Genomic DNA, 26,865 nt, shown 5'->3' on the forward strand with positions numbered 1-26,865 from the left:
TAGAGATACAATCATTTTACTGCTGTAAAATCCAAATTTTGTCTTATTTAAAATATAAATCTAATATAATCTGCTTCTTAATGCATGTTCTTTAAAATACAGCGTGTGTTTTAATATATTGTAATAATGCATAATTATGTGGACATGCATATTAGATCGTTTTTTAGTGAAATATAATCCCTCCAGAAAGGCAGGAAAAGCCCGGAAACTTACTTTAAAACTAAATATGTTCCCTAAAACGGTGACAGAGCTACAGACCCATGACAGCCTTACACAGGTAGCCAGCAGCTATGACCAGCACTACCTGTGCAGTTAATAAAAGGACAGGTAATGTTTGTCGCGCTGTTGCACACACAGCACGCTCGTTTGTTTCAGTTCGTCAGTTGCAACAAGACAGCTTACCAACGTGTACGTAATAAGCTGATACTCCTGGGTGCTACACACTACAGTGTACGCTGTACACCTACTTACTGGTTGTGTCGCATCAGTCTGTGTCTCTGAGTTAACTTGTGTTTCTCCTGCAGCTCCGGACCACTAAAAATACGCGTGCTCTTTGTGAGTAAGTAACTTGTCTTCACTATGTTCCTATATACAGTGTGGTGCAAAAGTTTGGGCAACCTTATTAATAGTCATTATTTTCCTTTATGAATCGCTGTTACAGTAAAAAAATGTCACTTGCATATATCATATAGGAGACACACGCATTGATATACACTAAATATTTATTTCATGTCTCTTTTGTTGTGTTGCCAATTTATGCACCTGCTTGATTTAGTTTAAACAGTTATTGCACACTTTCTGTAAATCCAGTGAACTTCATTTCACTTCTCAAATATCACTGTGTGTGTCTCCTATATGATATATTTAACTGACAATTTTTATTGTGACAACCAATGATTTGTACAGGAAAATAATTACTTTTCACAATGTTGCCCAAACTTTTGCATCACACTGTATTAGTATGTTTTGTCATTAGTATAATATGAAATAAATTCTACTTGTGTCAAGTCAGGTGCCAATATTTGCTGTGTAGTAGAACTGAGACATTTGTCATTATAAATGTTTATTTGAAAAAATATATAAATTCAGTAACAAAAACATTCAACATAAATATATGAAATTTAACTATTTACAGAGAGACAGGAATAAAAAGGACCCAGCTTGGAGTGGAAGAGCCTCAGGGGAGAAGGAGGAGAAAAATGAGAACATTGTTTCTGCCCTGGAGAGCTGCTGCCTCATCAGAAAACTACTGATCATTAGGGTCCAATGTTTCCAAATTTAACACACCTATGCTGTTTTCAAAAGCTAATTTATAAATTTGAAATTTCACGAATTCTCGTGTCTGAGGCGGCATGCTCTCCAGAGCAGGAACAAGGCTGAGGAGAAAATGCTCTATTGGAGATGGGCGTGGCCTCTTTAGGGACTCAGGATGGCCAGCTCCACCGCCGATGGACCGTCCTGGGACCCGTCTCTCGCCCGCCTTCGAGCTGTCCTCCTCTGTGGGCCTGTAAAACACAGCACAAAACAACACAAAGAAATGAGAAGGAGGCTGCTACTAGATTTTCATTTTCAAAATTGAAAAAAACCAGGATATAAACAGATTGGTTGTAGATATTTAGTAAAGGTGATCACAAGGAAATCCAAGCAAGTAAAAAGCTGTCAGTGCTTGATGTTCATACCTGCGGGTGCAGCAGCAGGAGTGGAGGGACCAGGGACTGGGGAGCCAGGAGAAGCAACAGGGGAGGACTCTGCATGATTACTTGACTCTATCAAGACAATATTAAATGTTAACAGGTTGAAGACAATAATCATAGAGAATATTATATTATTATATACTTATTATTATATACAGTGGTCTCCCATTTATTGCAGCACATGAACAGTAGTCACAGTTCTTACAAGTTGATTCTCAAAGTGCAAACCTTTGTCGATTTTAAAACGTAAAAGTATTATGCCGCGCTTTTTCTCCGTCTGCGGCGCCACTTTTGTGCGCCTTTTTCGCTCCCGGTGCAGGTGTCTATTTCCGAATGAGGGTCATAGTTATGGGTGTTTTTGTGCTGTTTTTTCTATTGGACGTGATGGTTATCAAAACCAAACATGATAAGTTTGACAAGCGCAGGAGACACGACACGGAGGAGATTTGTCATTTGGGCTGCAGAATGCAATGCGCATCGTTGAAAGCTGTACGGTGCAATAAAAAAAATCAGCGAAAAGGCGAAGCGGTGACGGATGAACAGCGGGGCTACTGTATACTGTTTATTAATAAACAAAATATATTCCTGTATGACAACACGCATAAATTAACTGCCTACATTAATTCATTGTAAACATACCTTCTGACTGACACTCCCCTGCTGCCTCTTCGGGCTGTCCCTGGTCCTCGGGGGAGAAGTTCCCCACGGTCCGCACCATATTTCCGCTAGTCTCCCGCGGGGTGAGGAAGGAGTCCAGAAACCCCATGACCGCGAAGAACTTCCATCTCCTCTCCGATCCTGCTGCAGACCCACTCCTCTTCTCCTTCTCTGTCCTCTTCTCCTTATTATAGGTGTCCCTGAGGCTCTTCCACTTTCTCCTGCAGATGTCCTCTGAATAAACGCATTATCTTGTTAGCGGAAAGGTATTTGTACATCAGTGGGAAAATAGCGGGACAGTAGGTGGGCTTGCTAGCTTTTGCGCGGCTTCATCGGGTCAGTCTGAAAATTAAAAAGAAGAATTTATGAACTTACCAGGTTGTCCGATCTCCTCACTTATGTGTCTCCAAGCTAGGTCCTTTTTATTCCTGTCTCGGTAGCAGTAGCAGCTAGCATCATACAGCTCGGGGTGATTAGCCACAGCACTGATTAGCTTTTCCTCCATACTGAATGAAGAATGGAGGGCTTTGGCTGGATCTGCCCCTTTGACCAAGGTCAGAGTCACGTCACCAGGCTCCTGATTGGTTGTCGCAGCGCGATTTGACGCTGGAGTTCAGTTCTTTCAACTGAGCGGTAGACACGAAATGCGCATATGCACAAAATGCAACACAAAAACTCACGCGCCTGGCTTTTTTCGCAAGTCAAACACGCCACACGCGCTACACTGACGCGCATTTCAGGCGTTTTCGCGACGCTTCTGCTTCCGAATTTTTGCGGGACCGCAATCGTGTGTCATCGCGCTTTTCCATTGACTTTACATGTAAACCTGACGCTCGCGTCCATCGTGTTCGGTGTGAACACACTGTTAAGCACAAGACTCGCGTGCGGAGTGAAGCGGAAAAAAAGTGCGAGAGAGAGGGTGAGAGAAAGAAAAAAAAAACCCACGGCTCGCGTCGTTCACGTCAAGAGCCATTTCGTTCACAACCGACACATCACTAGTGGGAACATTTCCTGTCCTGATAGCAGTGAGCGCTTTGGTGTGGGCGAGGTGCCCACGGCAGCACTGCTGCTTGGTGAGAAGAGCGATACGCCCTTTCACATCAAAACGTTGTCATAAATAAGTCTCCAATAACACCAGAAAAAGTCACCAGATTTGTCGCTAGTTGCTTTTTAGAAAAAAAGTCACTAAAGGGCTCTGAAAACTCACTAAATAAGTAGGCAACACTGCCCCTGGTGTGTGCGCTCACAACAATCCCATATGGAAAAGAAATAGTAAAAACTTATATGATTTACTCATCAAAGTGGCCACTTTCTTATTACTTTCATATATTGTTTTAGTAAGTATCCAAAACATACAAGTTTCATTTATATAATTTTTCAAGGGATCTTATATCTGTTTTCACTCTTGTATGTAGACCGATACAAACTTTATAAGATTTATAAATATCTTTTCCATATGGGATGGCTGAGCCTAAACGGAGTCATGTGAGGATGCATTTTACCTCCACAAACAGCCAAGACGCGATTTGCATGTTTACATGTGGCAAGACAGTGAGGTGCTGTGGCAACATCACTACCCTCGTCAAACACCTCAGAGTAAATCATATCACAGAATATGACGAGCTTATGTTGAGGCGAACTGAAGCGGAGGAGAGGACAGGTGCTGCCAGGGTGAGACACACGTCTGTCGCAGAGTCCTTCAGTGCTGCAGGCAACGTGTTCAAATAGTGCACAACTTCAGGTTTTTTATTTCTATGTGATAATTCTGCATCATTAAGCTATAAGAACAAATAGTCTGATGTCCTGTAATCATTATGAAGCTATTATTATATTGTTTGTTTGCATCCATGTTTGTACACGTTGTTTTCTGGACATGTCTTATGTGTCACTGAGTTACTGAGTGTGTTTCCATATTTGTAAACATTGTTAGGCATGTCAGTTTTGCCTTACCCTTGTGTATTTGCTGGCTTTTCCTTCTGGCTTTTCTAATGTTTCTGCCAATTGTTCACAGTTGAAAAACTAGTAGTTTTGAGAAAACTTTTTTCTGCTGGCCATTTTGCTTTTCTAAAATGTCTGCTTAAGTTATTACTTTTCTGCTAAATCATAGTATTTCTGCTACTATATTACATTTCTACTAAGTTCTACTAAGAGTTTTTATTTCTAAATTATACTACTGTTCTACTGTTACACCATTTCTTCCAAGTTTTCATGTTTGTGCTAAATATGAACATTTCTGCTGAATTACAATACTTCTGCTATGTTGTTATGTTTCAAATTCAAATTTTATTTGTCACACACACACACAACACAGTATGACATGGGGGTGAAATGCTTGTAGCTGTACAATGCCCGACCATTAAATAACACAAAAACGTTTTACAGTATTTACAATTTACAGGTTACTACAAAATTTACAAATTAACTTAGAAATTTACAGTAAAAAAATGTGCAAATAGCAGAAAGAGATTATAAGGATTATAAATTATAGGAAATGTGTGGTGGTGCATGTGGTGATGTGATGTGTGGGAGAGTCCGGTCCTACACCTGGTTCAGGGTCCGAATAGCCTGGGGGAAGAAGCTCCTCCTCATTCTCTCTGTTTTGGCCTTAAGGGAGCGGAAGCGCTTCCCAGACCTCAGCAGTGAGAAGAGAGTTTCTGCTAAGTTATTACCTTTTTTCTAAGTTGTTATGCTTCTGTAAAATTATTAAAAGTTCAACTACTTTTCAAATAATGACTTCAGCTTCTTCAGCTGTTTTCAGCAGACAGCTTCAGCTTTAAAGCATCCACACAGCATTTTTGCAGGAAATGCAAATTTTTCTAGTTATAATTATGATATTTAATAAACACACACTGTATTTTAAAGAACATACATTAAGAAACCAATTGTATTAAATTTTTATTTCAAATATATTTCATTATATTTTCTGTCATCATTTTATTATAGATTAAGTGCAAGAGTTGTTAAGTGTGGATACGCAGCCCTGCCCTCCTGCACTATCAGCAGTGGGAGCAGCAGAAACCCCTCAACAGCAACATTTTACCCCATCAGGTAAAACATAGGCTATGTTTGCTTTGCCTTATTGCCACCTCACAACAGTGATATAGTATGATGCAATCCCATATTAGATACTTGATGAATGTGTGTTGTTGTTATTCAGCCTGGTTCAATGTGCCCCTTTTTAACTTGAGCACCCGCCCCTTTAAACATCTCTGCATGGCCCTGACCAGGAGGGGAGAGAGACACACAAACAACGAGCGCTCCCGTCCATTATTCTTGCTAATGTGACAAGCTGCAAGCCTGCATCAACCACTTCCGTGAGTACAGAACTTTCTGGCTTTTATGGAATCGTGGTTAAACAACAGCGACGACAACAGCACGCTACACACTTTTCACCACGCCTTCATCGACAGAGACCGTGAATGCACTGGGAAGCAACATGGCGGCAGCTGGTGCCCTACAATCACCGTGAGGGCTGTTTCCCTGTGTCCCTACTACCTCCTCAGAGAATTCCCACAGCTTTTCATCATCTTGGCCCTGAAAACATCAGCAATCGTTTGATCTATAGTGTTACATCATATTCTATAAGGATGTTATGTGTTTGTAGACTTTCTGCCCAGTTTGACCCATTTAGCAGACGTCAGCCTGTTTAAGGCTCTGATGTCTATTCTGTGTGACTTACAGCAGTTATGACATGGTCTGATTTTCTCACCCAATAAAGGAATATTTCATATATCAGTCTACTCTTCATTCTATCAGACACAGTTATCACAGCTCGTACATTTGCTTTATACACATGTATGTAAGCATTGAGCCAAATGTAATAATGCCAACGTATTAAACGAACAATATTTGTCTCTTATATATAACACATCTGTATACACACTGTCACAGATACTCGTCTTTGAGTGAAGATTTAAGGTGATAGGACATATAAACAACTGTTCAAGCTCACTGCTGTAATATATCATAATAATCTGACTATAACTTTAATATTGGCCATATTATATTTACATTACCACAGTGAGATGACTTTAGTCTCATGACCAACATCAGCTAATTGTTATTTACTAGCTAATCTTAAATGACTGTTCAGCACAGGAATGAAGCCCAACAATCATGTTTTACGGTCCTTTGGTCTCAAATGAACAAAACATGTTCTCCTTCGTTTCTGTCACACAAAGCTGTATGACACGTTTCTCGCGGTTAGTATCATGGTTGCTAGGCAACCTGAGCAGCGCGACGAAGGCAAGACCGTCCTATTTCACAAGCCTCTCACTTCCGCACTTCTCATACTTATAGTACGCACCGTGCGTAGTGCGCGTACTTCAAGCGTGCAGACCCTGAATTGGGACACAGCCTAGTGGTGCCGAGCTGGCGCACCGAGTAGTTCCTGTTACCTGCTGTGTGTCTGTTTTTACAGGTAAGCTGGGTTCCAAATAATACATATGTGATAGACAACAGTAGCAATCGAAAAGCTAGAGAGCCAGTTCACGAGTTTAAGGGTTGATAGCGACGAACCACCACCAGCTGTTGCTAAAAGCACCTTTGTTAGCTAGCAAAGTATTTACAAATAATTCTCCCGTTCATTGATCTGAGCATGCGCAGAATGACCCACAGCGCTCCTTTGATCTTCTTGAACGATCATCGTGACGTCACGGCGACGTCACAATGATCCTTTGAGAAGATCAAAGGATCATTGTTATGTCACAGCGACGTCACATTCTCTGCCACGCCCACCGAGTCTATAAATAGGAGCTCGTTCAACAGTTTACAGCAGAAAGAGACAGTTGTTTGAGACACAGCTACCCTTTGCATTTAAATCATTCAGAGATTTAACTTTTGGACACTTTTGAGCTTTAACCCTTTACAAAAATGTCACAGGGAGATCGGTCAAACATACTGGAGCGTATGAGAGAGCACCTCTGGCATCAAAACGCACGACTCATTGAACAAAACACACGACTCACCGAAGAACTCGCACGAGTGACTGAAATGTGCACAGAATTCAGTCACGATGTCACACAACTCGGTCAAGAAAACGCACAACTCAAGCTAGAAAACGCACAACTCAGTCAAAACTACATAGAACTCAGTCAAGAATACACACAACAGAGGCAAGAGATGGCAGAACTCAGACAAACTGTGGAAAATCTTCAGCGCCCAGCGGTACGGGAACAAGAGACAACAGAAAGAGAATCGCCTGGTTCGTGGGGTGTAAACCTACTTAAAGTAGGTTTAACTGTTGCCGGATGTGTCATTGCGTTTCCTGCAGCTTTCTGGGTCGCCTCTAAGATTTTCAGCTGAAGCGAATGTCCCGCTCTGTGGGGTCTGCCTCGAGGCCGGCGTCCGTCTGGGTCGATCCTTAATAGTCGTTTTTGCTGAGTTCTCATTGCTTCGAATCACGTGTCCATACCACCTCAGGCGGGATTCGAGCATCTTTTGAACTCGAGCCACAGTCCACCGACCTGTCATAAATACGCTGTGCTCTCCTTTATGTTTGATTTAATTTTGCCCCTCACCCCCCAACCAGTCATGGCAGAAGACCGCCCCTCCCTGAGCCTGGTTCTGCCAGAGGTTTCTTCCTGTTAAAAGGGAGTTTTTCCTCTCCACCGTTGCCAGAGTGCTTGCTCATAGGGGATCATTTGATTGTTGGGGCTGAATTTTTGGATTTCATTTAATTGGCTTAAACTGAAAAATCTAAAAATTCATGTGAGGGCTTCACATAGTGGAGAGCACTACATTTGCTAACTGCTCTTTGTTTATTTGTAGATTTTGTAGTTCTTCCTACTACAAAAACTACAAATGAAAACAAGGCAGTTAGCAGCAAATGAAAATAAATAAAACACTTAAAAAAATCTGCTACTGCTCTGTGTGTTTACTTCAGTGAACACTTGTATGTTTTTGTGTTAGAAGATTATAGATTGTCCAAAATGTCCTACAGCCTGCCAGAGTACGAAATGAGGATAAAACAGGAAGTTTGACAGCAGTGAGTTCCTGCAGCGACCTCTCGTTTCTCTCCTCAGTGCTGCATGTTCGTGAACGTGAGCCTGGACGCGAAGGACGCGGTGAAAACTCTGAGCGCTGCAGTTCGGCTCCACCATACGGCAGGTGTCGCTCAGCAAAGCGATGCAGAAAAACAACAGAAACACCAAATAGGACAGATGTTTCAGGCACGAGACGTCCCTGGGCTTTCTGAGGGGACAACAACAACAATAATAATAACAATGTGCAGTAAAACATACACTCATTCTTTTCATTTATTAAGTTCCTGTGTTGTGTTGTTTGTGTTGTGCGTAGTGCCGACGCGGGACAGTTTGCAATTGTGTAGTGCTGTTGTTCCAAGTGTGACTGTGCAATGACAATAAAGAGTCTCTCGTCTCATCTTGACGATGAGCTCGTCCACCACAGCACTGAATCCAGCTCAGTTACAAGTTACAAAAGAAAATCATTTTTACTCGAGTACTAAAATTCATATTCAAGAAAACGCATGTTTCAGCTTCATTGCACGAGGCAGAGCAATTACGTTTCAGCGGACATCATGGCGTCCGCGTGTCCAGCTGTGGAGAGGACTCTTCTTTTGCCTTTCTTATCTTTACTAAGTAGAGACGTACAGGAAATAGTTGAGAGGGAAAGGGCCGGACTCAAACCCGTGCCGCTGCGTTCCAGCCATGTGGGATGTGGTCACCATGAGCTGAGCTCAGCCGACGTCAGAGACGCCTTTGAGTCAAACGTATGACACGTGTCCGTCTGTGGTCCTAGCTGCTGCCTCCTCGCTCCTTCAGCAGCTGCTTGAGGACACTGGACTGTTTCAGCGCTCTCAGGTTAGAGATGTCCTCCGCGCTGACCGGGATCTCCTCGCCGCGATGCTCCTCGTCACCGTCGCCTTCCTCGCTGTCAGAGAGCGTGCACAGGAGAGCGTCGTTCTCGTACGTGGGGAAGTAATACCTGCGGAGCGAGACGACGTTTAGTGCTCAGGCTCAAATTAGTCCCAAAAAGGACGCCATTTTCATCAGCTGATAAAAATACTCCAAATGAAGTGTAAACATCTGTAGCGTTGACCACGTTCATCAGCAGCTGTACGCCAGCTTTAAAGCCCGCGCTCTCATTGGTTAATTCTGCAGGCGCTTCGTTAAACCTACTGCGGCTGGTCCCAGGCGGACATCTCTGGCAGCTTCATCACGTGACCTTCAGCCGCGATGTGACGCAGGGCGTCCGCCCGGCAGTCGAACATCCGCGTGCAGCCGTAGCAGCGGCTCTGATGGATCTGCCGCCGGATGAAGTTCACCAGTTTGACCTGCTGGTAGAACTTGAGGTCTGAGGGAGGACAGAACATTAGAAACACTCAGAAGGAAGAAATAGAAGCAAACTGCGCTCGAATTACCACGGCGATTTCACCCACTGAGCTCGGTCTTAAGGAGGTGGAGGTCGAAGCCGTGAGCCTCCTGCAAACACAAAACAGAAAGATGTCAGGGTCACGCACGCGACGCCCGTTACAGACTTCATAAATAACAAAACCAGAAAGCAGAGAGAAACTTTTCTGCCTCTCAGGTAAACTCGTCACTCGTGAGCACAAACTTAGAGTCACGTTTGGGAAACTGGTTCTGACTTTAAACCAGAACGTTTAATCAACGACAAAATCGGACTGCAGTCGACGTCCAATCCTAGATTTATTTATTGTTCACGAGTGTTAAGTCTAATTGTTGAATGTTGTCATCGTGTTTCTTAAATTTGTACGGTCTGAGTTCAACCTATAGGATCAAGACGTTCCTTTGTCTCTGACCTCTCCAGCCACTCTGTGCTGGGGGAGCTTTTATTGCAGATGCATCCGGACAGATCTGTTTCTTCTGTTGTAAGCTTCCTGCTTTTATGATACACACACACACGCACACACACACACACGCACACACACGCACACACACACACACACGCGCACACACACACACACACACACACACACACACACACACGCACACACACACACACACACACACACACACACACACACACACACACACACACACACACGCACCCTTGTCTTAGAACCATTGGGGGGTTTTACGTGGGAGGTGCTTGTGTTGTATTGTGTATTGTAACTGCCATGTCAATAAATAGCTACGGGGGAAGCTGCTCTTTGAAGGACTTCGGGCCTGAGACAGGACAGGGGCGTGGGCTCCAAGAGCTGGTTCTTGACCAAAGACTTCCCTCGTTAGCGAGTGAAAAACCGGTTGAAGATGTTCTGTTATGTCTTGTTTCCTTCATGATGAATAAGTCTCTAAACTAGCGGGGCCTGTGGAAACAGACCCAACAACGAGGAAACATTTTTATTTGCTCGTTAAAGTTTTGACAATCATGTATTTATTTGGAAACTTTTCAAAATAAAAGGCGCTTCATTTTAAAAGCTCTTCAGCTTCGGTCCGTCTGTGTGTGAGGGCACTTTCTGAGTAAAATCCATGTTTTGTGCGAACGATGGATTCATATGTTTGCAGAGACCTCAGGAAGCAGATCGTTTCCTGTTAGTGTGCACTGTCTCCGTTCTCCCAGAAGCCTTTGCAGAATCGTTTCAGGGATGAAAAGCAGAAAACGATATTTTCCTTCTCTGAAACTTCTACGTTCCCGTACCTTCATATGCGCGTAGATCTGCTCCAACGTCTCCGATTGGTGATCACAGAACAGACACACTGCAGAGACCGGATGAGCCTGCCAGTCCGACCAATCACTGCGGACGATACAGAGATGACACGAGCAGACATTTACACAGGATCAGAGGAGGACTAGGAAGTGGACTTGATTGAAACTTTTGCATCCAGGCTGACACAGTAAATAAGAATATTATCAGGACGGACAATCCAAGGTTCAGTATCTTGGTTCAGGCTCAGACATGTCACTGAATGATGTTTATGGAATTATGCATCAAAGCAGCTTTTTGGGGGTTGGATCATAAGAGATGACTACAGGAAGCAAAGAAGCTTTTAGTCACATGATTTCAGGAAGCTCTACCTTCTGTCTGCTTTCATCTAACACACGTGAGGTTTCCAGGACTGATGGGAATCCCGCGGCGCTTTACCTGTTTCCCGTGAACTCTTCGCTGCAGAACATGCAGAGACGATGGAAGCTGCTGTCGTCTCGCTCCTTCTGCTGCTGCTCCAGGACCTCCTCCTGTGGGAGCACAGAAGAAGAGCTCAGAGGAATTCTTCAGAAAACTACCTCAGAGTGCTCAGATATTTAAAGTGCAGAGGTTACAACGACACAAAGCGTGTCAAATCACTCAAATCTGCAATTTTTCTGATTTTTCCTGATTTTCAGACTTTGCCTCAAAATAAAGTTTAAAAGAAACGAAACTTCCAGCAGCACAAGATTCACTCAGGATGCTCCGAGTGTCACGTCTCCTCACCAGTCGTTTCTGCTGCAGCTTCTCTCGGAGGACTCTGTCTTCTGGAAGGACGTCACACAGCAGGAAGTAGTCCTCCTGCTTCTCTGTCAGGTCAGCGAGGAAGAAGAGTTTTTAATGAGTCATTAATCAGAGCTGGAGGAAGTGTACGTGGTTCACTTTGAAAGGTCAGGTCCTCTGTGGGTTTGAGTGAACTCACCGACTGGGCCCGTGGAGTTGGTTTTGATGACGCTGCAGAAATCTGTGAGCGGCTGCTCGAGGAATCTGCCCTTCCAGTACAGCAAGTACCTGATGGAGGAAACTCGTCAGTAAAAACCGACTCACAGCCAGGTTTACCGGCGCACAGAAACACTTCGTCACGGTTCATAAAAGCAGCACACTAACAGGCGTGGACATGCTGGACTTGTTGTATATATTTATACTTGTAAGGTAAGGGTTTCCCCCCATCACCCCAAATAATTACAGGAAGTCTTTGGTGAAATGATCGAGTTCCAAATGCTAAAAACATCCAAACGTGTTCCCGAGAGTTAAACGAGTGAGCCGGAGCATGTGTGGCTCGTACTTTGGGACGTCTGCGATGAGTTTGACGTCGGCGATGACAAGCTTGTGCTCCATCAGCAGGTGTCTGAGGAGGACGTCTTTCCGCGGCGGTCGGACGGACTCAGAGCAGAACAGGCAGACCAGCGGCTCGGAGCCGGGACATTGAACACCGGGAGAGCTGGAGATGTCAGCCGGCTGATCGGGGAAACACACCTGCTCCAGAATGCTGTCCTTACCTGAGAAAGCAGAAGAGAGACTACACCTTATATACCACACACACTCTACTCCAGACCAGGTGAGTCAAAACCAAGCGGAAGCGAGAATGTACAGCCTGGCATGAAGAAGCATTTCCCTCTGATCTACAAAAATCTGTCTGTATACAATTATTTTCATCACCCGTGGGGACAAAACTATGATCTAAAAGTAAAAAAATAAATAAATTAATGAATTAAATAACTCATTAATCGAACTCAGACTTTACACGCTGTTAAATCCTGAATAAACTTCACAGCTGTCAGACTGAGTACTGACTGAATATAGAGATTGCTGTATAATCACAGTTAGCAGCCCAGCTATTTCCTAGCCTGCTAGCTTAGCCGGGCGGGTTCCCGCCTGCTTTTCTGATTTTTTTTAGCCTTTTTTCTGCTGATTGTGGATTCCCACAGACTCGGAGAGTCACCGACACCCAAACCTTTGCACGCAGACCACCAGATATCAGCATTAAAGCCGCGGACACGTTTAAAAGGTCACACTTACCGTCTTTACTCGGCTCGCTGGCGGCCATGTCTGGTGTCACGTGGTGCAAATAACACAAATCGAACCAATCGGAGGCCGTAAAATGCCAACGAAGCGCCTTCGCGGACCCCCGGTAAAACACGAATTAGAAAAGGTGCATTCAAGTGGTTCAAGGAAATATAAAAACTCAAGTTTCGATAGCTGAAGGTTAATTAATGTGAATGAAGTTGACTAACATGTAACGTTGGACGTTGTTGCATATATATAGCAAAGAATATAAATCACATGAACACTCAGATCCTCAAGATATACCTGAGCGTGTTCTCTGAACATGAAAGTTTAGTGTTCATAAATACCCATTTATTAACATTACATTAGCATATGTGTCCTCCCCTCTATTACAAATTTTTAAATGAAACGTTATTTGTGAATGTGTACCATGTGTACAGGTGTAAGGCTCCCTAAAATAAAAGTCTGAAAATAACATTTGAGTTTCTGTACAGGGGGGCACAAGAAGGCTGGATATGGTGCAAATTCTTAAATAAATGACCCAAGTTTTATACGTGAAGTCAGTTTTAAGGTGGAGTGGCTGCTGATGACACACAGCTTGGATTCGGGAATTCACTGGAAGCACGTTGTGGTCAAAGACCACTGGGGGGCACAAACAGCTCAGTGTTCATCCTGCAGTCTGACTCACTCTGTTATTCTCAACAACAAAAAAAAACTATAGATAAAAGCAATGACAGCAATACTGCAGAAATAATAAACCGTTCTCCCTTTAAGCACAGAATGAAAATATGAAAACACACTGTCAGCTGTTTTTTTTAAATATTGCAAATACATACATGATGTGATGTCATGCCATGGTGATAATCTCATATATGACACGTTATTATGACTCTGTAATCACCGAAAAGTGCTCACAGTCAGTCTTTGTGACTGCAGTTTGTTAGTCCAGCATAAAGAACAAAGTATTTCACAAACACTTTTAACCAGTATATAAAAAAATATTTTGAGTTTTAAAAGTTCATGTTCACTGGCGCACACACTACCAGACACTCCTTCTCCATGCTTCATGGTGGGAACCATGCATGTAGAGACCATCGTTCACCTTTGTGGAACCAAAGATCTCAAATTTGGACTCATCACACCAAAGCACAGATGGTCTAATGTCCATTCCCTGTGTTTCTTGGCCCAAACTAATCTCCTCTGCTTGCTATTTGACCATAAAGGCCTGATTCACACAGTCTCCTCTGAACAGCTGATGTAGAGTGTGTCTGTTACTGGAGCTCTATGTGGCATTTATCTGCGCTCTGATCTGAGTAGCTGTTAACTTGTGATTTCTGAGGCTGGTGGATGAATGTATCCTCAGCAGCAGAGGGGACTCTGGCTCTTGCTTTCCTGGGGCGGTCCTCGTGTGAGCCAGTTTCTTTGTAGCGCTTTATGGTTTTTGTGAAGTTTTTGCAATTTCCTGGATTGACTGACCTTCAGTTCTTAAAGAAATGACAGACTGTTGTTTCCTTCGCTGATTGGTTCTTGCCATAATATGAATTCTAACAGTTGTCAAATAGAGCTGTCAGCTGTGTACTAGGCCTGCACAATAAATAAAAAATTTATTGTCATCGCAATATCAGCCTGTGCGATGGGCCCATTGCAAAAGACAGCGCAAACCGCGATAATTGGGTACCTTAAAATGTTTACGCACGTGCTTTAAAGAATTTGCCAATCAAAGAAACCCCTTTACACATTTGACCAGTCGAACAGAGCCCTTCACGGCATTAACCAATCAAATGGATTAGAGGCCCACCTCCTATGTAGGTGGGGAGCGAACAACGCTGCAGCGACGAGTCGGAGTTGTGATGGCTGAGAGCGAGACGCATGACGAGAACGCTACTGACTATGAACTCGTGGCTAAAAAATAGTACCTCGCTTATTTGGAGGTACTTTGGATTTGGTAAAGACGACGTTCTCCAAACACAGGTGCTCTGCAAAACTTGCCGGACACTCGTGGCAACCACCAGAGGAAACACGACTCCACCATCATCTTCAACACGACCACAGAGAACTGTTTGAAGAGTTCCAGAAAGACAGGGCTAGCTAATGTTGCTAATGTTAAGACAAAGAGCCCCGCAGTCCAACGGCCGTCTCTGTATCCGAGTTTTTAAAGTGGAACTCCTTATGAGAAAACGTGGAAGCGCTACAAAGAAATAACAGAGGCCATTACACATTTTTTGACAAAGACATGATGCCTATAAATACAGTTAGCAGGGAGGGCTTCACCAGTCTGATACATAAAGTGGACCGGAGATACCGCATCCCCTCAGGAAACTACTTTTCCCATGTCGCCATTCCACAAATGTACGAAACATGCCGCAAGACTAGGGTGGGTTTTAATAATCGATTCATCGATTAATATCGATTCTGGCTTGGATAACGTGATATCGATTCATTAAAATCCTGAATTGATTTTTTTAATATAAATGTATTTTGCCCGAAATTCCAGAATCTCAGGTGAAACTTCACAAAATTTTGACAACCACCAAACATTTAAAACAGTGAATGAGAGCAGGAACACAGATTCTGCACAGAGACGTAAACACAAAGCGCCGACGGATCAGGATCAGTGAGATGTGACTTTCTCACCCGACGGCACGGACACGCTCGGGGCTGAAAGCCGACAGCTCGCTGATTCTGATGTTTCGGCGGGTCCGCGCTTTGTGTTCACGCCGTTTTTGCACAGATTCTAAAGCTGTTAGTTTGATCTCTCTCCAAACAATATTGACCGAACCAGCAGCAAAAGAAGATCCAAACGCTTCACATAAACATCGTCATGAATTCACTCTGACTGTTGCTGTTTTGCTTCCACCAGGATAAAATCACACTTCATGCACAGCTCTCTCTCTCTCTCTGTACTTCAAGAACAGTTTCCCGTCTGTCCCCGAAATCTGTTTTCTGCATTATTTGCTTGGTTGTTACGCACAAGTCTACTGTTGTTTACAGCCTGTCGGCCGATGTTTTTTTTTTACTTACTTCCAAAAAGAAAACCTAATTTCTGCCGTTCAATAGGCTTCTGAACAAATGTAAACTTTTTAAAATGATGCAAAACGCTGTCTCTAATAAAACCGCTGTAACTTCAGAGGCAATGTTCATAACCTGGTTAATGGTTTTCTTTCGTTTTTGATGTACTGCAGAATATTTTTATAAAATCCAGGCCAGGAAAACCACCTTCATGTGTTTCTGTGTTTTATCTTCAGCTACTTTGACACAAAGGCCTCTGCTGTGACGCTCACACCTGTGATAAAGTCTTGCGTGTGTCAGCTTCCTTTTTATAGATACAAAAATATGTAAATGTGCTGATCTGAATTATAATCTGACTGAGGCAAAATTTCCCAGATTTAAATCGAATCGAATCAAATTGAATCGAATCGTGTATCGAATCGATTCAGGACCTTGTGAATCGGATTCGAATCGATTCTAGAAATCATGGACGATACCCAGCCCTACACAAGACCGTCACATTTGAACTGAGCCAAGCTGAAAACTACGCTACAGACCTATGATCAAGTCGTACAACGGAGCCATATATGAGTTTCACAGTGCTCTTCCTCACCGAAGACTTTGAACTGAAAACACGGTGTCTAGAGACTGTGTGTTTTCCAAACTCTCACACTAGTGAAAATATAGCCCGTGTATTACGTGAGGTGCTGGCCAGCTGGGATCTTAAAGAAGACCCAAAAATTTTTATGGGGGCAATGTTTCAATGTTAAAGTGCACTTTGTTGTTACACTGCTAATACGGCAGCTTTCTTTAAATAAAACTGTTGCAGTAAAACGGAAATTATGTATTCGGGGTTTTTTGTTTGTTTTGCTATTTATTTTATCGCAAGTCATATCGTTATCGCAATATTGATCGCAGTTATCGCACATCGCAGGGTTTCCTAATATCGTGCAGCCCTACTGCGTGCCAACCTGACTTCTAGTCCCAACCAGATTCAGAAGGCAAGAAATTCCAGGATTCCAGCTTTGGAGTTAACACACCTGTGAAGTGAAACCATGTCAGGTGACTACAGCATGAAGCTCGCTGAGAGAAGGCCGAGGGTTTAATTCCATGTGTTCATCCATAGTTTTGATGCCTCCAGTGAAAATCTGTAAATAGTCATTAAAATAAAGAAGAACCAAATATAAATATTATATATTTGTGATTGTTATTTACGTTTTTGCATATTTCAGTACTTATTTTTGAGAATTTCTTGTTCTATTAATTGTAGTTATTTGTAATGTTTTACTCGTTGTTTGGTAGCATGCTGCAATACTGAGACCTGAGAATGTCACGGTCTGTGTGGCAGACTGTGGGGGAGAAAGGACCTAAATGCTGGACTCTGTGCAGTAAACAGTGCGTTGATTTACAGTGAAGTAAATGTAACACACAACAAATCTCCAGTGCGCTCCCACGACTCCCGTGTCGCGCCTTCTCCCAAGTGTCTGTACTCTGCTCCCGAGTCTCCGCACTCTCCGTGCAAAAACAAAATCCTCTAGCAAACAGAGCCCCTAATCCCAACGGTTTCAAAGTCCGACCGCACGTCCAGCAGCGCTGTCAAAACAGTCCCCAAAAAACTGAAAAAATCAACCACAGTTCTGCCACAGTTTTGGCAGCTGGCCCGATGGACGGTGACGGCAGGAAAACAGCTCGAGCGGCCTGCCACAGGTCTGGCAGCTGTGGCATAGCAGTTCTGGTGGCCGGCCAGTGATCTGATGACAGCCTTGTAGTAGGTCCAGCCACGTAAGAGCTCCGATGGCCCATGGCGAAGCACTGCAGGTGGTTTGTGACACGCAGGCCGTGCTGGTGTGGCAGCTGCAGGCAGTGGAAATGATGGTGGTGTAGCAGCCACTGGGGGTAGATTGGACGGTGATGCAGCAGCAACAGGTAGGTAAAGTGATGGTGGCGGTTGAGCAGGTGAGGTCTCCAACATCATAGACACAGGAACAGCAGCACAATGCAGAAACAAACACATATCATATAACAAGAGTCATAAATGCTCATGGACCCTGGGTCGCTCAGACCCAGGTCCTGGACAGAGAATCTGTTTTTCATTCATATCATGTCAAATGGCTGAATGACAGTGAAGCTGAGTCTGAGCTCTCTTCTGCTTTAGTCATTTGTGGCACAAATTTAAAAAGTTTCTGGAAACATCCCTCAGAGGTTTTGGTCCATGTTGACATGACATCATCACACAGCTGCTCCAGATCCATGATGTGAATTTCCTGTTCAACCAAATTACATTCAACTCAGTTCACTTTTATTTATACAGCAAAAACAACAACAGTTGCCTCCAGGTACTTTATATTGTAGAGTAAGAACCTTATGATAATAAAGAGACAAAAGAGAAACTCCAACAATGACATGTGAGCAGCACTTTGGCGACAGTGGGAAGGAAAAACTCCCTTTTAACAGGAAGAAACCTCCAGCAGAACCAGGCTCAGGGAGGGGCGGGGCCATCTGCTGTGATTGGTTGGGGTGAGAGAAGGAAGACAGGATAAAGACATGCTGTGGAAGAGAGACAGAGGTTAATAACAGATATGATTCAATGCATAGAGGTCTGTTAACACATGGTGAGTGAAGAAGAAACACCCAGAGCATCATGGGAATCCCCGGCAGCCTACGTCTATTGCAACATAACTAAGGGAGGATTCAGGGTCACCTAGTCCAGCCCTAACTATATGCTTTAGCAAAAAGGAAAGTTTGAAGCCTAATCTTGAAATTAGAGATAGTGTCTGTCTCCTGAATCCAAACTGGAAGCTGGTTCCACAGAAGAGGGGCCTGAAAACTGAAGGCTCTGCCTCCCATTCTACTGTTAAATACTCTAGGAACAACAAGTAGGCCTGCAGAGCGAGAGCGGAGTGCTCTAATAGGGTGATATGGTGCTGTGGGGTCATAAATAATAAGTATGATTTAGTCTGATGCTTGCAGTGTTGGTGCAAACAAAATGGAAGGAAACAATAATCAAAGCAATCTGGATTCTTCCAGCAGTGTCACTAACACAGATGTAGTGATGGACAGGTGTGACACAGATGTTTCTGATGCCCCTCGTGGTTCTGTCAGGACATCATTAGAGTGACATGAAAACCTTCAGATGTTATGATGTTACTCTTTCAAACCCTTTCACCACCCTCTCTCTCCCTCTGGAGGTGGTGCTCTCTCGGCCTCCCTGCGGCTCCTCGTTCTGCTCGAGCAGGCCGCTCAGGTGCGTTCAGGTGCTGCATTATTCACACCGAGCCCGGGGGCTCTAATTAAACCCTGGAGAGAATTGGAATCGTATGCCCTTTTGTTTAAGTGCGCTTTTCACTTCTCTATGTGCACGGCGCTGTTGTACTACCGTGGCAGTATAATCATGGTCAAAATCGATGGGTTTGTCTTTGACGAGGATCTTCTTCTGCCATGCGTTTCTGAGGACGGTTTCCTTTGTTTTGAACGGAAGAAAACAGACGACAATGGAACGGAGAGCGGCATCAGCACCTGGCTTAGGACCGAGGGATCGGTGAGCCCGTTGTATTTGTGGGTCAGTGCCATCAGGTATTAGTCTCTCTCTTCTGATCACATTTTCAACAAAGCTCATTACCGAACTGCCCTCTTCTCCTTCTCCTTCTCGATCTAGACTGAAGGTCTTCTAGCCTTTCGGTTAGTTTCCTTTGCTCCATTAGCAATTGTCTCAGCGCGTCATAGGCCACCGCTGACCAGCTTTCAAGCCCCGCCACTCGTGTTTCGGCTTCCTCGAGTTTCTCGCCGTGTTCTTGGAGCGCTAGCTTGTTAGCCGATAGCTGTTGGTTTGTGTCTTCTTTGAATTTCTTTAGGTCGTCTTTCAACTCACGCCTGAGGTCTTCTTTGAATGCGTCGAAGTCAGCTTTCATCTCCGTCCGGAGGTCAAAGATTTGTTGGCTGATATTTTTAATGCCCTCTTGCAAAGATTCGAGATTGGCCCCCTCGCCATTTTCTTCATCTGACACACAGACACAGTTACTCCTGAGCTCCTAATTGTCCCTCAAACCTGATTCAGGGATCCACTCCTCTACTTCACTGTCCTCACTTTCTGAGGACAGAAAGTGCACATTCCCTTGGTTTCCCTCCATAAAAGGTTTTTTACATCCATGTCCTGTAATTATGAGTAGATTGTAAAGTAATAAACATTGACTATGATCATATAAATGCACACAAACACATCTCTACACGCAAATGCAAATGCATTACTGTATATTGCCTGAAAAAAATTGGGCTAACTGCACAGTGTTGTCTTGAGGCAACAAATGAAAATTAACAGTTTTACTGTATAAATAAATTTTAGTGGCTACAGGAAGAGGGTGATAGACTGTCTGAAGCAGTTAGAACAAGACAAGGCTATTGACTGGACCTCATACCACAGGCTGTACCCAGGGGAATCTACACCAACCACTATGGTTTACCAAAAATACATAAACAGGGTGCACCTTTAAGACCAATTGTCTGCATGATCAACTCAGTCACCTATAACATCTCCAAGTTTCTGGCTTCAATCCTCAACCTGCTGGTGGGCAGCTCTGAACACCACACTCAGAACACCTGGAAGTCAAGGTCAAAACCTTTTTTTAATGTAAAAGTGTTTTCGGAAATATTATTTTGTTGTTGATGTTGTAAATGTGATTTGCACTTCCCAGCCACCGTAGGAATCATACTTGTTATTAATCTCTGTCTCTCTTCCACAGCATGTCTTTATCCTGTCTTCCTTCTCTCACCCCAACAGGTCGCAGCAGATGGCCCCGCCCCTCCCTGAGCCTGGTTCTGCCGGAGGTTTCTTCCTGTTAAAAGGGAGTTTTTCTTCCCACTGTCGCCAAAGTGCTTGCTCACAGGGTCATATGATTTTACCTTACAATATCCTGGGGGCGATCGTGGCTCAAGAGTTGGGAATTCGCCTTGTTACCGGTTTGAGCCCCGGCTCGGACAGTCTCGGTCGTTGTGTCCTTGGGACACTTCACCCACCGGGCCCTCTGCCTACCGCTGGCGCCAGTGTTCGGCAGCCTCGCCTCTATCAGTGCGCCCCAGGCTACAACGTAGCTGCCATCACCAGTGTGTGAATGGGTGGATGACTGGATGTGTAAAGTGCTTTGGGGTCCTTAGGGACTAGTAAAGTGCTATATAAATACAGGCCATTTACCATTTACAATATAAAGCACCTTGAGGTGACTGTTGTTGTGATTTGGTGCTATATAAATAAGATTAAATTGAATTGAATACAGATGCCTGCAAAATACTATCGTCCTCATTTTAGGTTTGACAGCATTTCTAGTAGATAATGGCTTGAGATTGAATTGAGGCTGTGGTTTGGGGAAGGCCTCAGAGGGGACTGGAGGCAGGTCCCAGGCTGTGCAGATACTAATGAGAAGTGAAAGGCTTGAAAAGGCGAGATGGGTGGGGCATGGAAACAATAATGAACAGGTTATAGTGCCTGTTATAGGTTATAGGGCAGGCGACATATATAGACATAGGAGAGGAAGTGACGTGTATGGAGGTGTGGTCCCACTCCTGAAATTCAGATCAATTATAACTGCAGTGTTCAGTCTGGGTCATTATTATGTATAAAGTCTGAAGTCACACATAAATGCTGGATCTGGTAACATTTTAACAGGAAACCACAATTCCAGGTTCTACCAGCACACTTTATCAACAAAGTGACATTAACCACTGATTTCTGGACTTTACAGTTTTTCAAACCTCAACCTTGAAATTTTGTTTTGTTAACATTTAAAGACTAACCACCCCTGCATTTTTAAAACATGCGGTCAGTTTTATTATACTTGGCTTCTAGTCTACTTCCTTAAGCAACATCTGCCTCTAGATGAACTTGTTCTGCTCCTCTGTCTTTCCCATCATATATTTTGTGTTCTGGTGGTGGATGTTCATGTGAAACATGGTTTAACATCTTTTATTTTACATTTTTAATAATAATGCCAGTGCATGTAAGCTAAAAGCTCAGGCTACTCGAAACACTCAAATTTGCAGTTTATTTGGTCCTTGGAGTTTAATGTCATACAGAGCAGATGTGAACACAGAAGCCCCATAACCTACTGGCAACACAGTCTACTCATATTGTGTCACAAAGGCCCAGAGACCTGTAGGAAACCATTGAACCACCAATCATTCCCAACCCGTTGTAAGTGCTTGGTGATTAGCTGCTATTGCCCCGTCATGCTGGCCTAGAGACCGGTCCTTAACCCCTCGCCAACCGCCCATTGCTATGCCAACGTGTAGATTCTGCAAACAGCTGATGAATGGTTTCTGGAGAGTACTGGTAGCTATCAGTATAATATGTTTACATATTTTTAAAATCACCATCACATATATGTTATTGTTTTTATTTGTTATCAAACTGTATCAATGCAGTATATTGTGAAAAAAAACGTGTTAAGATAACTGATCGAGTCTGTTTGGAAAAGCATCACAAAGTCTCAACATGATTATTTCTAATATTTATTCATTCAAAGAGAAAGAACCATCACTGCTTTTCAATTTGTTCGTGTCTGCCTTTCCTCCACAAAACATCCAGACATTTTTATTTTTAGTCTATCAGCATCGAGGCTTCTCGCCCTCTGTGCCGGTATTGTTGACAAAGAGGCTTTTGAGGAAGAGTAGCTGCAGGTACCCAGAGGTGACGATGAGGAGGCTGAGGGCCATCGACCACCAGGTGATGTACTTTGAGTTGGACTGCAGCAGGAAGTAGTCTACGCTCTTTCTCATCCGACTGAAGCCGTAGTGCCGGAACATGTGAAAGACGTAGGTCTCCACTTTGTGGGTCGTAGTCTGACACAGCAGAACAGACGCAGGTATAAAAATCTGTTTATTCACTTTTGATGTGTCAAACTCCAACAATCCCGCCTCTGCTACCAGTTACTGTTTTTAATTCATTTTGTGAAACACTTTGAACTTAAGTGTGAAGTTTAAATACATTTGACTTGTTTTGGCTCACCAACTGCTGTCAGTACTGCCACAGACACCACAACACTATAACAACTGTAACAGCAGGTAGCTATGTGTACCTCGATGACGCTCAGTGTGTTGTTCAGCTCTTTGCTGATCTCCTCCTTCTTCTTCTCCTCCTCCTCGCTCTTTGAGGGATCTTGGTAGGTGTCATAGTAAACACCAAAGCTGAGGGAAACCTGCATCGAGCCGAAACGGTTGTGGAAGTTGCTGAAGCACATCTGATAGAAACCTGGAAGTAGACAAGGTGTCATGGTCTGGTTGGGCACCTGCAGGTCTCAGACAGCGGCTCCTCCTCCTTTAGGCGGAGTCCGGTTGCCCCTCCCTGGCTGACCACCTGTGAGCAATCGTGCCAGCGGTATATCAGACCTGCGCTCTCAACCACTCATCGCCTGAGTATCTCCTATTCCCATGTTAGTTCAGTGGAGCATCCTAAAACCTTGTCTTAACGCCGTGTGATGACTGACCTGTCTTTTCTTGTCCTCAGCGATAGCACCCGGAGTGGAGATCTTGTTCCCCTCGCTCCCGTCCTCCTGGACCTGGGCCGCCAGCTGCTCACACAACGTGGCCTGCCGACCCACTGCTCACCTGCCTGCCTCCCCACGCCTCGACCGCTTCCGGGTTTTCCGCTCCACCTGTCCCCTCCATCTGAAACCAAGTAAGGCAATTCAATTCAACTGCGGAGGATTATTGGTTGTCTGCTGGATCCCTCTGATCGTGATCTCCTCTTGTTCCAGTGCCCCGGCCCCTACCTAGTCCTGTTTCTACCTCCCCGCTGTCCCCGCTGTTCAGCCGTCTCCTAGAGGTGTCTAGGTCGCCCTCATTTTCACAGACTAATCCTACGCGCCACTAGTGTGGTGGCGTCGCTGTGTGTTTCACCTTTGTTTTCCTGTGGGCGGAAATAAATCATTTGTTTTCTGTCACCTCGCTTCCGGGTTGGTTTCTGCGCCTGTGTCCATCCCTGTTCCCTCGTGCCGTTGAGCCGTGACACAAGTCAAGATGTTTTTCTTTTTTTTTTCCATATAGCACAGTTAAAAGTAACACAGCAAACACAAAATGTTTTCCAGTTAAAGCAAACCTATTACGTATCGCAGAATCCTGTGAAAATTGAGTTTATCCTTAATGTTTCCATAGGAATTAAAATCAGTTGTATTTGATTGGTGTATCCAACGGCAGATGTGAGAACCTTTGCAAATGCAGACGTTTTTGCAGTTTGCTGGTCTGCAGCATTCAGTTGTGTGTTAACACAATACTACAATCATCTCAGGAGTGGATGTTCCAGCAAATTCAACCTAAGACCATCCAAACGCTCAGAAAAACTGCAAAACCCCAAGAATTCTCATTCTCAGACTCTACAGGCCTCATGTTAAATGTTAAAGTTCATGAGAGTACAAATAGAAACAGACTGAACAAGTGTGACTTGTTTGGAAGGGTTACCAGGAGGAAGCCTCTTCTCTTTAACTGAACATTGCAGCAACGCTCAGGTTCCTTTGGACAGACAAAACCAAAGTGGACATGTTTGTCCATAAAGGAGAAAACGAAACACGTCAGACCAGCTGTCAGCACTGTGGTGGAGGGATGATGATCTGGGCTCCGTGCAGTGACTCAGTAAACCATGAACTCCTCTGTATACAAATGTATTCTAGAGTCAGATGTGAGGCCATCAGCCACAGGACGATGATACCAAGAAGAGTGCCAAACCTCCAAAAGAAAAAGAATCAAAGTGGTGCAATGCTCCAGCCAGTCCAGATCTCAGCCTGACGGAGAAGCTGTGGTGGGACCTTCAGAGAACGGTGCCGAAACCGACTGAAGAGTTGAGTCTCAATGATGAGACTAATAACATCTACAGAAGCGGTCCCCAACCCCCGGGCCTCGGACCGGTACCGGTCCGTGAGTCGTGTGGTACCGGGCCGCGAGAGTTGAGGCTCAGGTGTGAAATGTCTGGTTTTCAGGGTTTTTATCGGTTTTCAGTGTTATTTTGTTATCGTTTTTATCGTTTACTCGGTTTTCCTGGGTCTTTCCACGTGTGTTATGAATAAATTTTCTTTTTTTCGGTACCGGTACTAGTTTTATTTTGTTGTATTTATCCGCGACACCTTAAAGGCCGGTCCGTGAAAATATTGTCGGGCATAAACCGGTCCGTGGCGCAAAAAAGGTTGGGGACCGCTGATCTACAGGGTGCACGCACGAGGCATTGACGATGACGTGACAATGAGCAGTGACAAATAAATAATGACAGGATGAGAAACAGGTGAAAACATGGCTGGAAGAAACTAAAGAAACAGGAAGTACACTCCACATAACGAGCACAGGACAAAAGACTATCATAATAAAACAGGAAACAGACACAGGAAAACTAAACACTAACAAAATGTCCAAACTTAAAACACTGGCACCACCCAGGCACCATTACAGAAAAACATGATGAAAATTAGAAGATTTTATTGAACATTTCTGTAAAACTCCTGCAGGGTGAGATGCAGTGGGACGACCTGTATCATGAGAATAAAAGATGAAATCTCAATGGAAATCTCAAATGCTAATCTACCAGCTAACGCTAACAAGGTGTTTTTGTGTTTTAATAATTATTTGGCTGCTCACCTTTAAAACATGTATCTCTCTGACTTTATATCCTCTACGAGAGTTTGTGTTGTATCAACATTTAATGTTAAAGTGAATATCTAGACATAATTTCCTACAATCTGTTCATCGCATTCAGCTGAAGTGAAATAACAGCATGGAAGAGCTATCCATCAGACAGACAGATACCTGATTCTGCAGCCTCAAAGTTGATCTGGCCCTTCGCATCATCAACAGTAGACAGCAACAGATCACTCGGAGTGTTGACGGTGACAGACAGGTGTCTGTCATGGCCGACTCCCATCACCCACTGGACCTACAAAACCAATACAGAGTTAAAAACCATACAGAGCGTCCACACACTGCAGGAACGAGCAGCAGCAGCTCTGTCAGTGTAAAATATCCTGTTTGATGTTACCACTGTGAGCTCTTTTCAACAGATGGTACCGATGCTGGTGTCCATGCTAATCTGACATTTGTGGGAAAACAGACTACATGTCAGGTGGCGTCACTTAGCTTGACACAGAGTTTTCTTCTTACCATGAAGTTCAAGTAAAATCTCTCTCCACGGTGAGCAAAGTGCCAGAAACACTCCAACCCAGCAGCAGGAAGCACTATAGCAAAGTCGTACTGGTCAGAACCCCAGAACAGCTCCTGGTCTGTGACGTCGGGGCGGGCGTTTGTCTGGGGAACCCCATGAGCTGAGCCCCAAAATAAAAAGCCCAGAAAGAAGCAGGGAATCCAGCACAGCATGTCTAAAACATGGAAGGGTGAGAGTAGAGTCTGTGCTGCAGTTAGATCAAAAATGATTAACCAGCCCTGAAATGTTTCCTCCTCTGCTGGGAAAACTGGACGGGCTGCACAGATGGAAGCACTGCTGATAGAGAGGAAAACCCTGCAGGAGGGAAACTCTCCAGGTGATCCAAACAAATGAACCTTGAAACTTCCACAGACAGATCCCGACATCCTGTGGAGGTTTGGACCACCGGTTCAGTAATATTTGACCATGTGGTGGATGTACATTTAGATTATTCTCATGGCCGTCATTTCAACATTTACATGAATCCATTGATCCACTGGTGAACAGGAAACAGCAGACATATGCCAACAGGAGAGTGGGTGTAGTGCTGAGAAGATGGTCTGTTTGATGTTTTACATGATAAAACTTGTTTCCATTCTAGACAAAGATCATAAAGAGAATACAAACAGTATTGTTTAAATGATGGTTTCATTTATAAAGCGAAAAACTCTCCCCAAACCTGCCCTGTG

The 26,865-nt window shown here is 44.0% G+C and overlaps 3 protein-coding genes and 2 long non-coding RNA genes across 5 annotated transcripts; 2 read left to right on the forward strand and 3 right to left on the reverse strand.

Annotated features, from left to right (window-relative positions):
* Positions 1 to 1,050: 1,050 nt before the first annotated feature.
* LOC146706717 (uncharacterized) lies at positions 1,051 to 2,906 on the reverse strand. Its single transcript, XM_085464940.1, has 4 exons — positions 2,727 to 2,906; positions 2,334 to 2,585; positions 1,680 to 1,766; positions 1,051 to 1,505 (listed from the first exon to the last, which is right to left on the reverse strand). The coding sequence occupies exons 1-4, from the start codon at positions 2,854 to 2,856 to the stop codon at positions 1,417 to 1,419; spliced, it is 558 nt and encodes a 185-aa protein (XP_085321066.1). The 5' UTR covers positions 2,857 to 2,906; the 3' UTR covers positions 1,051 to 1,416.
* Positions 2,907 to 6,193: 3,287 nt separating this feature from the next.
* On the forward strand, positions 6,194 to 8,758 carry LOC146706718 (uncharacterized). Its single transcript, XR_014921616.1, has 2 exons — positions 6,194 to 6,771; positions 8,375 to 8,758. It is a non-coding gene; the product is annotated as an uncharacterized LOC146706718 (long non-coding RNA).
* Positions 7,685 to 13,749, reverse strand: LOC146706719 (zinc finger protein 277-like). The gene is made up of 9 exons (XM_085464937.1): positions 13,036 to 13,749; positions 12,302 to 12,515; positions 11,939 to 12,027; positions 11,743 to 11,825; positions 11,416 to 11,507; positions 10,971 to 11,067; positions 9,751 to 9,793; positions 9,491 to 9,665; positions 7,685 to 9,296 (listed from the first exon to the last, which is right to left on the reverse strand). The coding sequence occupies exons 1-9, from the start codon at positions 13,061 to 13,063 to the stop codon at positions 9,107 to 9,109; spliced, it is 1,011 nt and encodes a 336-aa protein (XP_085321063.1). The 5' UTR covers positions 13,064 to 13,749; the 3' UTR covers positions 7,685 to 9,106.
* LOC146706720 (uncharacterized) lies at positions 12,468 to 25,920 on the forward strand. Its single transcript, XR_014921617.1, has 3 exons — positions 12,468 to 12,574; positions 20,786 to 23,263; positions 24,011 to 25,920. It is a non-coding gene; the product is annotated as an uncharacterized LOC146706720 (long non-coding RNA).
* On the reverse strand, positions 22,494 to 26,723 carry LOC146706721 (transmembrane emp24 domain-containing protein 6-like). Its single transcript, XM_085464939.1, has 4 exons — positions 26,137 to 26,723; positions 25,786 to 25,912; positions 23,076 to 23,248; positions 22,494 to 22,839 (listed from the first exon to the last, which is right to left on the reverse strand). The coding sequence occupies exons 1-4, from the start codon at positions 26,560 to 26,562 to the stop codon at positions 22,606 to 22,608; spliced, it is 960 nt and encodes a 319-aa protein (XP_085321065.1). The 5' UTR covers positions 26,563 to 26,723; the 3' UTR covers positions 22,494 to 22,605.
* Between the last annotated feature and the right edge of the window lie 142 nt (positions 26,724 to 26,865).

The sequence above is a fragment of the Copadichromis virginalis genome, linkage group LG7 (assembly GCF_057382275.1).
Source record: "Copadichromis virginalis isolate Kocher_CV1m ecotype Utaka linkage group LG7, C_Virginalis_male_GT1.1, whole genome shotgun sequence".
NCBI classification, from domain to species: Eukaryota; Metazoa; Chordata; class Actinopteri; order Cichliformes; family Cichlidae; genus Copadichromis; species Copadichromis virginalis.